At 56.9% G+C, this 13,440-nt stretch overlaps 1 protein-coding gene across 1 annotated transcript in view; it reads left to right on the top strand.

Moving 5' to 3' along the window:
- The first annotated feature begins 5,484 nt into the window (after positions 1-5,484).
- LOC117438389 (uncharacterized) overlaps positions 5,485-13,440 on the top strand; it is a 30,534-nt gene continuing 22,578 nt past the window's right edge. The window contains exons 1-4 of the mRNA XM_034073929.1: positions 5,485-5,730; positions 5,892-6,249; positions 9,030-9,095; positions 9,499-9,844. Of these exons, the coding sequence (XP_033929820.1) occupies positions 5,727-5,730; positions 5,892-6,249; positions 9,030-9,095; positions 9,499-9,844 (774 nt within the window). The 5' untranslated portion in view covers positions 5,485-5,726. The remainder of the gene's footprint in view (positions 5,731-5,891; positions 6,250-9,029; positions 9,096-9,498; positions 9,845-13,440) is intronic.

The following is a 13,440-nucleotide window of genomic DNA, read 5'->3' as shown; positions in this document are numbered from 1 at the left end:
GGGGAAGGGTCTGTAAATTACCTCAAGGGGGGGGGGTCGGTGCCGTTGTCTGTGTGGGAAGGGTCGGTAATGCCTCAAGGGGGGGGGTCGGTGCCGTCGTTTTGGTGGGGAAGGTCTGGAATATGCCTCCAAGGGGGGGGGGGGTCGGTGCGTCGTTGTGGTGGGGAAGGGTCTGTAATTGCCTCCGTTGTATTGGTGGGGAAGGGTCTGTAATGACCTCAAGGGGGGGGGGTCGGTGCCGTCTTTTTGGTGGGGAAGGGTCTGTAATTACCTCAAGGGGGGTGAGGTCGTAGCCGTTTTCTTGGTGGGGAAGGGTCTGTAATTGCCTCAAGGGGGGAGGTTCGGTGCCCTTGTCTTGGTGGGGAAGGGTTTGTAATTGCCTCAAGGGGGGGGTGAGGTCGGAGCCGTTGTCTTGGTGGGGAAGGGTCTGTAATTGCTTCAAAGGGGGGGTCAGTGCCGTCGTTTTGGTGGGGAAGGGTCTTTAATTGCCTCAGCGGGGGGGGGGTCGCTGCCGTCGTTTTGGTGGCTAGGGTCTGTAATTGTCTCAAGGGGGCGGTTGTAATTGCCTCAATGGGGGGGGGGTCAGTGTCGTTTTTTTGGTGGGGAAGGGTCTGTAATTGCCTCAAGGAGGGGGGGGTCCGGTGCCGTCGTTTTGGTGGGGAGGGTCTGTAATAGCCTCAAGGGGCGGGGGTCGGTGCCGTCGTTTTGGTGGGGAAGGGTCTGTAATTGCCTCAAGGGTCGGGGGTCGGTGCTGTTGTTGTGGTGGGGAAGGGTCTGTAATTGCCTCAAGGGGGGAGGGGTCGGTGCCGTTGTCTTGGTGGGGAAGGGTCTGTAATTCCTTCAAGGGGGGGGGTGAGGTCGGAGCCGTTGTCTTGGTGGGAAGTGTCTGTAATTGTCTCAAGGGAGGGGGTCAGTGCCGTCGTTTTGGTGGGGAAGGGTCTGTAAATGCCTCAAGGTGGGAGGGGTCGGTGCTGTTGTCTTGGTCGGGAAGGGTCTGTAATTGCCTCAAGGGGGGGGGTCGGTGCCGTTGTTTTGGTGGGGAAGGGTCTGTAATTGCTTCAAGCTGGGGGGGGGTCTGTGCCGTCGTTTTGGTGGGGAGGGTCTGTAATTGTCTCAAGGGGGGGGGTCAGTGCCGTTGTTTTGGTGGGGGAAGGGTCTGTAATTGCCTCAAGGGGGGGGTCGGTGCCGTCGTTTTGGTGGGGAGGGTCTGTAATTGCTTCAAGTGGGCGGGGGTCTGTGCCGTCGTTTTGGTGGGGAGGGTCTGTAATTGCCTAAAGGGGGGGGGGTCGGTGCCGTCGTTGTGGTGGGGAAGGGTCTATAATTGCTTCCGGGGGGGGGGGGGGTCGGTGCCGTTGTCTTGGTGGGGAAGGGTGTGTAATTGTCTCAAGGGGGGTGTCGGTGCCGTTGCCTTGGTGGGGAAGGGTCTGTAATTGCCTCAAGGGGATGGGGTCGGTGCCTTTGTCTTGGTGGGGAAGGGTCTGTAATTATCTCAAGGGGGGGGGGGGTCGGTGCCGTTGTCTTGGTGGGGAAGGGTGTGTAATTGTCTCAAGGGGGGGTGTCGGTGCCGTTGTCTTGGTGGGGAAGGGTCTGTAATTCCTTCAAGGGGGGGGGTGAGGTCGGAGCCGTTGTCTTGGTGGGGAAGTGTCTGTAATTGTCTCAAGGGAGGGGGTCAGTGCCGTCGTTTTGGTGGGGAAGGGTCTGTAAATGCCTCAAGGTGGGAGGGGTCGGTGCTGTTGTCTTGGTGGGGAAGGGTCTGTAATTGCCTCAAGGGGGGGGGTCGGTGCCGTTGTTTTGGTGGGGAAGGGTCTGTAATTGCTTCAAGCTGGGGGGGGGTCTGTGCCGTCGTTTTGGTGGGGAGGGTCTGTAATTGTCTCAAGGGGGGGGGTCAGTGCCGTTGTTTTGGTGGGAAGGGTCTGTAATTGCCTCAAGGGGGGGTCGGTGCCGTCGTTTTGGTGGGGAGGGTCTGTAATTGCTTCAAGTGGGCGGGGGTCTGTGCCGTCGTTTTGGTGGGGAGGGTCTGTAATTGCCTAAAGGGGGGGGGGTCGGTGCCGTCGTTGTGGTGGGGAAGGGTCTATAATTGCCTCCGGGGGGGGGGGGGTCGGTGCCGTTGTCTTGGTGGGGAAGGGTGTGTAATTGTCTCAAGGGGGGGTGTCGGTGCCGTTGCCTTGGTGGGGAAGGGTCTGTAATTGCCTCAAGGGGATGGGGTCGGTGCCTTTGTCTTGGTGGGGAAGGGTCTGTAATTATCTCAAGGGGGGGGGGGGTCGGTGCCGTGTCTTGGTGGGGAAGGGTGTGTAATTGTCTCAAGGGGGGTGTCGGTGCCGTTGTCTTGGTGGGGAAGGGTCTGTAATTACCACAGGGGAATGGGGTCGGTGCAGTTGTCTTGGTGGGGAAGGGTCTGTAATTACCTCAAGGGGGGGGGGGTCGGTGCCGTTGTCTTGGTGGGGAAGGGTCTGTAGTTGCCTCAAGGGGGCGGGTCAGTGCCGTCGTTTTGGTGGGGAAGGGTCTGTAATTGCCTCAAGGGGGGGGTGAGTGCCGTCGTTGTGGTGGGGAAGGGTCTGTAATTGCCTCAAGGGGGGAGGTTCGGTGCCCTTGTCTTGGTGGGGAAGGGTTTGTAATTGCCTCAAGGGGGGGGGTGAGGTCGGAGCCGTTGTCTTGGTGGGGAAGGGTCTGTAATTGCTTCAGTGGGGGTGTCAGTGCCGTCGTTTTGGTGGGAAGGGTCTTTATTTGCCTCAGCGGGGGGGGGGTCGCTGCCGTCGTTTTGGTGGCTAGGGTCTGTAATTGTCTCAAGGGGGGGGGGGGTCGGTGCCGTCGTTTTGGTGGGGAAGGGTCTGTAATTGCCTCAAGGAAGGGGGTCCGTAATTGCCTCAAGGGGTAGGGTCGGTGCCGTTGTTTTGGTGGGGAAGGGTCTGTAATAGCCTCAAGGGGCGGGGCTCGGTGCGGTCGTTTTGGTGGGGAGGGTCTGTAATAGCCTCAAGGGGCGGGGGTCGGTGCCGTCGTTTTGGTGGGCAAGGGTCTGTAATTGCCTCAAGGGTCGGGGGTCGGTGCTGTTGTTGTGGTGGGGAAGGGTCTGTAATTGCCTCAAGGGGGGAGGGGTCGGTGCCGTTGTCTTGGTGGGGAAGGGTCTGTAATTCCTTCAAGGGGGGGGGTGAGGTCGGAGCCGTTGTCTTGGTGGGGAAGTGTCTGTAATTGTCTCAAGGGAGGGGGTCAGTGCCGTCGTTTTGGTGGGGAAGGGTCTGTAAATGCCTCAAGGTGGGAGGGGTCTGTGCTGTTGTCTTGGTGGGGAAGGGTCTGTAATTGCCTCAAGGGGGGGGGTCGGTGCCGTTGTTTTGGTGGGGAGGGTCTGTAATTGCCTCAAGGGGGGGGGTCGTTGCCGTCGTTTTGGTGGGGAAGGGTCTGGAATTGCCTCAAGGGGGGGGGGGGGTCGGTGCCGTCGTTGTGGTGGGGAAGGGTCTGTAATTGCCTCAAGGGGGGGGTCAGTGCCGTCGGTTTGGTGGGGAGGGTCTGTAATTGCCTCAAGAGGGGAGGGGTCGGTGCCGTTTTCTTGGTGGGGAAGGGTCTGTAATTGCCCCAAGGGGGGGGGGGGGGGTCGGTGCCGTGGGTGTGGTGGGGAAGGGTGTGGAATTGCCTCAAGGGGGGAGGGGTCGGTGCCGTTGTCTTGGTGGGGAAGGGTCTGTAATTACCTCAACGGGGGGGGGTCTGTGCTGTGATCTTGGTGGGGAAGGGTGTGTAATTGTCTCAAGGGGGGGGTGTCCGTGCCGTTGTCTTGGTGGGGAAGGGTCTGTAATTGTCTCAAGAGGGGTGGGTCCTTGCCGTCGTTTTGGTGGGAAGGGTCTGTAATTGCCTCAAGGGGGGGGGGGTCAGTGCCGTCGTTTTGGTGGGGAAGGGTCTGTAATTGCCTCAAGGGAAGAGGGGTTGGTGCCGTCGTTTTTGGTGGGGAAGGGTCTGTAATTGCCTCAAGGAAGGTGGTCTGTAAGTGCCTCAAGGAGGAGGGTTGGTGCCGTCGTTTTGGTGGGGAAGGGTCTGTAATTGCCTCAATGGGGGGGGGTGATCGCTGCCGTCGTTGTGGTGGGGAAGGGTCTGTAATTGCTTCAAGGGGGGGGGTCGGTGCCGTCGTTTTGGTGGGCAAGGGTCTGTAATAGCCTCAAGAGGGGGGGGTCGGTGCCGTCGTTTAGATGGGGAGGGTCTGTAATTGCCTGAAGGAGGGGGGTCAGTGCCGTTGTCTTGGTGGGGAAGGGTCTGTAATTGCCTCAAGGGGGGGGTCAGTGCCGTCGTTTTGGTGGGGAAGGGTCTGTATTTTCCTCAAAGGGGGGGGTCGGTGCCGTCATTTTGGTGGGGAAGGGTCTGTAATTGCCTCAAGGGGGGGGGTCGATGCCGTTGTGTTGGTGGGGAAGGGTCTGTAATTGCCTCGGGGGGGGGGGGGTCGGTGCCGTCGTTTTGTTGGGGAGGGTCTGTAATTGCCTCAAGGGGGGTTCTGTAATTGCCAGAAGTGGGGGGTGGGTCGGTGCCGTGGTTTTCGTTGTGAGGGTCTGTAGTTGCCTGAAGGTGGGTGAGGTCGGTGCCATTGTCTTGCTGGGGAAGTGTCTGTAATTGCCTACAATGGGGGGGGGGTCGGTCCCGTTGTAATGGTGGGGAAGGGTCTGTAATTGACTCAAGGGGGGGGGTCGGTGCCGTCTTTTTGGTGGGGAAGGGTCTGTAATTACCTCAAGGGGGGTGAAGTCGTAGCCGTTTTCTTGGTGGGGAAGGGTCTGTAATTGCCTCAAGGGGGGGGGGGGGTCGGTGCCGTCGTTGTGGTGGGGAAGGGTCTGTAATTGCCTCAAGGGGGGAGGTTCGGTGCCCTTGTCTTGGTGGGGAAGGGTTTGTAATTGCCTCAAGGGGGGGGTGAGGTCGGAGCCGTTGTCTTGGTGGGGAAGGGTCTGTAATTGCTTCAATGGGGGGGTCAGTGCCGTCGTTTTGGTGGGGAAGGGTCTTTAATTGCCTCAGCGAGGGGGGGGTCGCTGCCGTCGTTTTGGTGGCTAGGGTCTGTAATTGTCTCAAGGGGGGCGGTTGTAATTGCCTCAATGGGGGGGGGTCAGTGTCGTTTTTTTGGTGGGGAAGGGTCTGTAATTGCCTCAAGGGGGGGGGGGGGTCGGTGCCGTCGTTTTGGTGGGGAGGGTCTGTAATAGCCTCAAGGGGCGGGGGTCGGTGCCGTCGTTTTAGTGGGGAAGGGTCTGTAATTGCCCCAAGGAAGGGGGTCTGTAATTGCCACAGGGGGGTTTGGTCGGTGCCGTCGTTATTGTGTTGATGGGGCTGTAATTGTCTCAAGGGTTGGGTCGGTGCCGTCGTTTTGGTGGGGAAGGGTCTGTAATTGTGTCAAGGGGGGGGGTCTGTGCCGTCGTTTTGGTGGGGAAGGGTCTGTAATTGCCTCAAGGGGGGGTGGAGTCTGTGCCTTCGGGGAAGGGTCTGGAATGGCCTCTGATGGGGAAGGGGTCGGTGCCGTCAGGGAAGGGTCCGTGTCCACCGCTTGGCGGGCTGGCTGGGGGTCGGTCACCGCCGTCGGGGCTTGGCGAGCGCCGCTGGCCGGGCCGAGCTCTGCGCCTTCCCGGGAGGAGCGGTCAGGCATTGCCGAAGGGGGTGCAGCAGGACCACGGAGGATCCAGTCTCCGCCTGGAGCGTCCCGGAGCAGCAGAGAGCTCTTCGCCCTCGTCCCTGCAGGGATGTCCGGAGCACCCATCCCGTGAGAGAAGCCGATGGGTGAGCTTTTACCGGCTGGGAGGTGGGCGGGGGGGAGGGCAGAGGGAAGGGGGTCGGGAGTAGGTGCGGGAGGACGTTGGGGCCGGTGGTGTTGGGGGGGATCTCCCGGTGCCTCTCGCCCCTGACCGCGTCCTCCTGCTTCGCACCGGCCTGCGGAGCAGACAGAGGAGGCGTCCGTCGTGTGACGCTGCGAGGCAAGAGCGAGCGGGGGAAGCCCAGGAAGCTGAAGAGGAGCGGAGTGGAGTTGGGGGAAGCCCAGGAGGCTGAAGAGGATCAGAGCGAGCGGGGGAAGCCCAGGAGGCTGAAGAGGAGCGGAGCGGAGTTGGGGGAAGCCCAGGAGGCTGAAGAGGATCAGAGCGAGCGGGGGAAGCCCAGGAGGCTGAAGAGGAGCGGAGCGGAGTTGGGGGAAGCCCAGGAGGCTGAAGAGGATCAGAGCGAGCGGAGGAAGCCCAGGAGGCTGAAGAGGAGCGGGGCGGAGTTGGGGGAAGCCCAGGAGGCTGACGAGGAGGAAAGAGAAAGGTACTCTCGGTACAGGACCTCCCTGTCACTGGGGCTGGGGTCACACAAGGGCGTCACCGGCACCTTTGTGTTGCCCTGGTGGCTGGCTTTGAGCTGGGTGCCCTCCCTGTAACGAGGGTTGGGGTCTTTGCTTTTACCGTGTTGCTCCATGGGTGGGTAGCCTTCCCGGAGAGAGGGGCAACCTTGTAAGCAAGGTAATAGCCACCGTGTCCACAGGCTGGGGTGGGGGCAAGCGGAGCTCCTGAATATGGGGCATTGTGCTGCAGCCAGGATGGCCGGCCCGTAACTCGGGCTCCATGGGGCTGGTTGGGAGTGCTGAGCTGAGGGGGCCTGCCCTGGAAGAAGGGCTGTGCATGGCCTCTCTGCTGGGGGGGGGCTGGGAGGTTTTGGGAGGGATCCCCTGTAATCAAATGGGTGTCTCTGGTCTTTCAGAGGCATGGGGCTGAGATACGTGGTGGGGCGTGCTCTGCCCTAGGTCTCTTTCTCTCTGCTCTCAGCACCTGGGGCAGTTGAGGAGGGAGGACACTACTAAGGGAAGGTGGGAGGCTGGGGTGAAGGTGGCTGGGACCTTCCTCTGAGCTTGATGTCTCTTACTCCCCCGGGCGGGGGACCTGGTATTTCACTGAGCCCTCACTTCCTTGGCAGAAGCCCCTGGACAAGAACATTGTGTGGAATGGTGCCAGTGAGCACCACGGGCCAGTTAGACGAGGGGCGGCGGGCTGAACACAAGAGCACTGTCACCTCCTTGAACTGGTGGTGCACTGGGTGATCTCCCTGTAAACATGGCTGGAGTCTTTGGCCTTTTGCCACAATGCCCCACAGTTTGGCTGCCGGGAGAGCGTGGCAACCCTGTAAGGAGGGTGAGAGCCACAGTCCCCACCCCCGAGGGGGAAATGGAGCTCTCTGGACCCTCAGGCCAGCCTGTAAGCAGGGGAGAGCCATTTTCCTGCCCCACTCTTCTACCCCACCAGCTCTCTGCCTGCTGGTGGCCTACCCAGCGTGACCCCCTGTTGTCAGGGCGTGTCACAGTATTTGCCCCTTGTCCTGTTGAAGCTCTCCGGCTTCCACGCAGCCCTGGGCATGGTCTGAGGCTCTCCTCTCCTGCTCGTGAGTAGGGTGACTCCCCAGACAGTGGCTGCACGGAGCCCACGCTCTCTTTGTGGAACTTCTGTTTTTCCCTGTTTGTGTCTGTGGCTGTGAGTGTGTCTTTGTGTGTGTGTGTGTGTGAGCAGGAGAATGAGCTTGGTTAGGCCCTTTGAAAAATAACTGCAGCGTACTTAGCCTGAACTTCCCATGAGAGCAGGGCTCTGTGCAGTAACAGAGGGGTCCCCTCTAAGACCACGAGCGGAGGGATGGTCTGGACTCGCCCCTTCTTTCCAAGGACGGTGCCAGTCCACTTAGTTGTGGTGCAGGCAATGCGACCTGCCTGTATTCAGGACCTGGGTCTCTGCCTGCGTGGCTGCCTGTCCTGCTGGTGACCTGCCAGCGTGACCCCCTGTTGTCAGGGTGTGTCGCAGCATTTGCCCCTTGGCGTGTTAAAGCTCTCTGGCTTCCACGAACAACCCCAATAATCTGTGGAGCCCTTTGTTCCCTGGAGCAGCCCCAGCCTGCTTTAAGCAGGGCTTGGGAGGCTGTTTTAGCCAGCCCACAGGAGCGAGCCCTCCCTTGCCTTTTGGAGGGTGCAGGTTGAGGAAGTTCTGTGCCCAGAGGGCTCAGGCCCACTTTTGGCTGGGCTGACCTCCCCCTGGTTGGGGTTGAGGTCACTGGATGAGCTCCTGATTACGTGATGATGATGATGATGATGGTGATAATGATGATGTGCTGCAGCCAGGAGGGCCCGCCCATAGCATGGGCGCAGGTCCGAGCTTCAGGCTTCGTGGGGCTTGTCGGGAGCGCTGCGGTGAGGGGAGCCACCCTGTAAGGAGGGCTGTGAGTGTCCCCTGCTCCCAGTGGGAGTGCTGGGAGGGCCCCCCTGTAAGCAGGCGGGTGTCCCTGGCCCCAACCTTGCAGGGGCAACAATTCAGATGTGTCTTCTCATGGCAGAACTGGAATAGCTTCTAAGAAACCAGGGAACGGCACTGAGCCAGGTACCTCCCCCAGACCCATCAAGACCCTCGCAAAAGCACTCAGGATGATGTAGTGTGACTGCAGCCCCGGTGACAGGGATGTCCCTTTGCTCAGAGTGCGTTTCTCTGGGCCTTTCTTCAGCCCGCTGCTTCTCTTGCCTTGCAGTTCCACACGAGGGATCCACCTCTGCTTAACCTTCTCCTCCCGGGGCTGCTGCCAAGGAACAGGGGAGCCTTTGCCAACTCCTCCGCCCGGTGGACCGGGGGGCGGCCGCCCCGGAGCAACATCCCTGCTTTTCTTTGTCCAGAGTCCTGGGACTGAGAGCAGAGACCGAGCGGAGCAGGGCACGGCGAGGCGGGTGGATTGGGAGCAGATGAAGGGTGGTCAGCGGCGCTCGCCCGCCTCAACCACCCCCCAGTTTGCACCCAGCTGCTCGGCGTTAAAGCGACAGCTTCTGCCGAGGGGGAGGGATCCAGCTCAGGAAGTTCTGCCCAAGCCCCCAAAGCCCTCCCGGGAAATGCCCTTGCCAGAGCTTCCAGCGCTTCCGCGGCCCAGCACTCTGCAGAGCGCGCAGCTGGCAGCCTGTGTGGGGTGAGCGCCCCGCCAGCGGGGTGCGGGTCAGGGTGCCCCTGAATGGGAGGGAGAGAGGGAGTCCCCGAGGGCCTTGGGGACCAGGGCCGCCCCCTCCAGCCGCTGTTTTGCACGCCCAGCAGCGTGTGCCCAGGGTGCCGTCTGCGAGCGCGCCTCCAGCGCCGGCGGAGCGTCGGGACCCCACTCCGGTGAGAAAAGGCGATTGCCGAGGTGTTTGCGGGGGGTGGGGGGGGTGGGGGGGGGAGGAGGTTGAGGAGTGTGATGGGCAGTGTGTGCTGCGGCGCCGGGCCAGCGGCTCTCTGTCCAGCCGGCGAAGCAGCGGGGACTGCTTGGCCCTGACCGCGGCCTGCGACCCCTGCAGCGGCTGCCGGCGGAGGAGTCCGTCGAGTGTGGAAGGAGCAGCGGGGAAAGAGCGAGCGAGGATGGGAGCGGGAAGAACGGGCGAGAGCACGCGGCTGTGAGCAGGAACCGTCCTGCACTAGCTGCTGCCGCTGCCCTTTTCCCAGCTCTTCACTGCGGCGGGTACCCAATAAAGAGCTTTCTCCAGAGTCTCTTGTCCATTTGGCTCCTTTGCTGCCCCGGTCTGCTCAGGCAGGGAAGGGGACGTAGGCCCTCGGGAGCATCCGGCGCCGCGGGGCTGCTGCCGTCCCACAGTGGTGGGAGGGGGCGAGCGGCGGCTCCGGCAGCCGTGTTCCGGCTCCGCTTGCTGTGCCGCGGGGCGGGCGGTGGCTTCGGCACCGTTGTCGTTCCGTTGGCTCGCGGCAGGGAGCGGGGTTCTCGGCTTCCCGTTGTCGGCACGGCCGCCAAGGGGGCTCGGCAGCGGCTGCGAGCTGGAGGTGGCGGGGAGGGGGCCCGGCCGCGGTCGGAGGTGGCGATCCCGGAGGAAGCCCGCTTGGAGGAGGTGGCGGTGCCGGGTCTGCAACGAGCTCCCGGGCAGGTATTTGCTGTGCTCAGAGCCCGGAGCGAGCTCTGTGCAGGGGCTGGGGGGTGCCCAGCCGGCTCCGTGTGAGCCCTGGGAATGAATGGGGTGTCCCCGGCCCTGGCCGTGCAGTTCTTCCCCGGCCTGGGGTAGCTCTGCGTGGCCTTGGTGCTGTGAGGAGGACATAGCCTGGGGGCTGTCCTGCTGCGGTGGGTTAAGCACCCAGCCAGGGTCCTTGTTCTGTTCTGGGCTGGGGTGGAAGGCGGTGGTTCCTTGGGAGGGGACCGGTATCCCCCAAAGAAGTGCTTTCAATAGCAATGGAAATACTAAGCTGTTCCCTTGATAAGAAGCAAAAAGTGCCTTTGTGATTTAACGAGTGATTCGGCAGTCTATATAGCCATATAATCTGCTTTCAATTAAATCTTACTCTGCATGGTTAACCCCTTATTGGTTTCTGCTGTGGCAGCCCCATCTGTAGCACCTCCTGGCATCGTTAAGCATGGGTATTTGTTGCAGCAACTTGGGTCCTGAGGGAGAGTACTCAAACAGCAGCCAGATTTTAAACATCACCTCAGGTCTCATGGACAGAAGTCCCCAGGGCTGGAGCCCTGTCAGGGGAGAGACATTTTGGCATGTGTCAGAAGCTCTGTACTGCGGTGGTCCCCTTCCCTTGGCTGGTGCTCACATAGTGTTACCTGGTGGGTGCATCCCAGCTGGCTGGGCTGGAAGGCTTTGGGTTTTTAACAGAACATTGATTCTGACCACAGTTGGCATCCTTTAAACTTGAAGAGATATTGGCAGCTAATTCAATAGAGGGAGCTCCACTACCTTTCTGCTGAAGCAGTGTGTCTGATTTTCCCAGACATCTGGCTTCAGCTTAAAAGTTATATTAAAAGTCTTTTGTTTCTTTGCAGTATTCTGTGGTGCCAGGCTTTGTTTCTGAAGGCATCTTACTTTCATCACAAGCTTCTTGTTGCATGAAGGAGAAGGAAGGGCAAATCTGAATCACATAATAGACCAACCCCAAAAGATGACTCAATTAGAGATACTTCCCTTTTGGAACAAGGCATTGTGTGTGTTTTAAATGGGTACGCCACAGAATCAGGTTTTTAAATGACCTTTCCCTGGGCTTCATGAAGAAACTCAAAAAGAGTTAGAGTAAAAAGAGGGTACTTTCCAGGGAAGAAATTGGCCAAGTGGTGTTGCATGGTAATAGGGTATAAGCAGGATAAGGGAATGGCTGTACTAGATAGAACTGCTGTGGCAAGAGAAAGGGATGGATTGAGTAAGACCTTTATTTAACAAAGAATTATTCTCTCAGCAAGTTCTTCAAAGGTGATAAAACTGAAATACGTCCGCCATTCTGTAAACAGAGTCTGGGTTCTGGGCTATCCGAAAAGAAAGCCAGTTTAGTTATGTGCTGGTATCCTTTTAACCCGTTCTGTGGCTCTAATACAGAAACAGGTACACACAGAAAGCTGGTAACAGGTCCTTACAGCAAGCTAGGGCTTTACATTTTCCTTGGATCCTTTACTTGACTGGAATTACTTTACTTGATGATCTTTACTGGATCATCAGACTGGTTTTAAACCAATTATGAAGCCCCATTAAGGACCATCCCTCCTTAAAAAAAACTCTTTAAATTGGGTCACCCTCAATAAAACTTGTAATGAAGCCCTTCAGTTGGATGAGTCCAGCACAAATGCCATTTATCGTTTGATTTGTGCACAAGTTGTGTATTTTTCAACACCCCCCCAATTTAACTAGAGAAAATAACTAGCTGTTTGATAACGGAATAGATGTAGCTTGTGTACAGCTGGAGTTAAATGTGGTATTTTATATGACTGACATCTAAGATTTTGTTCTTTTATGTGAGTTTTGGGGTTTATTTGGGGGGTGTTTTGGTTGGTTTTGCTGGGTTGTTTTTTTTTTAATTTGGTTTGGTTTTGTTTTTTAGAAAGTGGAACAACTTATTTTCCAAGAACGTACTGGTGAGTGAGTTAGCATGCTGCCCAGGAAGAATTGCGAAGGCTCATATTTCAGAAAGGCAAGGGAGTGTTGATGTGATTTGTCTCTGGGGGGGGGGGGGGGGGAGGTACTGGTAAATGTTCACATAAAGCTCCGTAACTAGGTAGCTTACAGAGAATACCCAGTTTGGACTGGGCTTAAAAACAGATGGTTGAATGCAAGTGTGAGGTCTTAATAGTATTGTGAGATGCACTTCTTTAATTGCAGTTTCTGAATTATTTTGTTGTTGGTTATCTAGAGTATTAGCCTGGGTATTATTCCCTTCTGGTATGGAATGTCATGAAATGCATAAACCAGCATGCATGTAGCAAAGCGAATCCTGCGATTCGTCCAGGTAAAATCATCTTTGTTTGTTGGCTTATTCTAGTTGTTTTGGAGAACAGAGTTGAAAATGGCTTTTACCTACAGTGCCATACATGGAATAGACAAAGAAGGATGAAGAATGGAATATTTCGGCAGGATTTGGGGAACTTCAGGGTAGCCATATAACTTCAGTAGAGAGAGGGATTCTGAATTAATTTCTTCATTCTTGATACTGCACATCAAGTTGTATAACAAGTGCTTGTGTATGGAGCGTAGGGTAAGTAGTATCTTAAAAGTCAGTCATTGACACAGCATTGTGGGATTTGCTTTCTCAAACTGGGGAAGTTGAATGCTTCGACTGCCAACGAAGCGGTGTGCTGACAGCTAGCGATGTAAATCAAGAGAACACTTGCATCTTACTAGTGGCAGTTTGAAAGGTTAGAAAGGGGATAGTTTCTCCAACTTTAACTCGTGACTGAGATCTATGTCAAGTTTGTTTAACCTTATTCCTCAATTCTCAACTACTGCACAACATACTGCTAATCTTGAGCCCTGCCTTTAGTAATGCAGAGCTTGCTGTGCAGACAGTTCTATGGTTTGAAGCAGTCACCAATACGTAAACCAATCATGGCTGCATAAATTCAGCTGCATAAATTTACATTTTGCATCTTTGTTGCCAATGTAAGTGCATTTTTTTTGTCAAATATGCAAAAAGTGTAGCTCTTGACGTGGCTTTTGAGGGGCAACTGGTCCACAGTTTACTTTGACCTTTCTCCTTACACTACTATTGAATGATGCAACAGGTTCTGTCTTAGCTTTGAAGTCCTAAGTACAGCTTTTACCCTGGAGATTTAACTCCAGTTAATGTGTGGTGCCCCACAGCAGCAAGTTCCTAAGTGCCTGTGTGAATCTCTGATGTTGGTGTGGGGCATTTGAAAGTTTGCCTGCAGGTTTGGTAAGGGTCAGGTTCTGGTATTTCATCCAGACTCAGTTATGTCTGCAGGTCATTTCTTGTCATTGCTTATTGCTTTAAGTACCCTGCAGTGTTAAAGGCAAAACGTCTGCACAGCTTCTGGGCAGCAGGGGTTGAGGGACTCCAAAGCTTTTGAAATAGTGGAAAATAAGCAGCATGTTGCAAAGCTGATAACCGTGGATGTGGAAGCAGCAGGTTAACCATTATTTGGTTTAGATTCACAGAATTTATTCTGTGCAACTTAATGTAGTTTTCCTGCTTTGTTAGAAAGCTCTTATCTCAAGAGAGCTGTGAGCCCTTGGGTGTCTGC

Source organism: Melopsittacus undulatus, unplaced genomic scaffold (assembly GCF_012275295.1).
Source record: "Melopsittacus undulatus isolate bMelUnd1 unplaced genomic scaffold, bMelUnd1.mat.Z mat_scaffold_215_arrow_ctg1, whole genome shotgun sequence".
NCBI lineage: Eukaryota > Metazoa > Chordata > Aves > Psittaciformes > Psittaculidae > Melopsittacus > Melopsittacus undulatus.
Note: the sequence above shows the minus strand (reverse complement) of the source record. Positions and strands in the feature narration are given on the sequence as shown.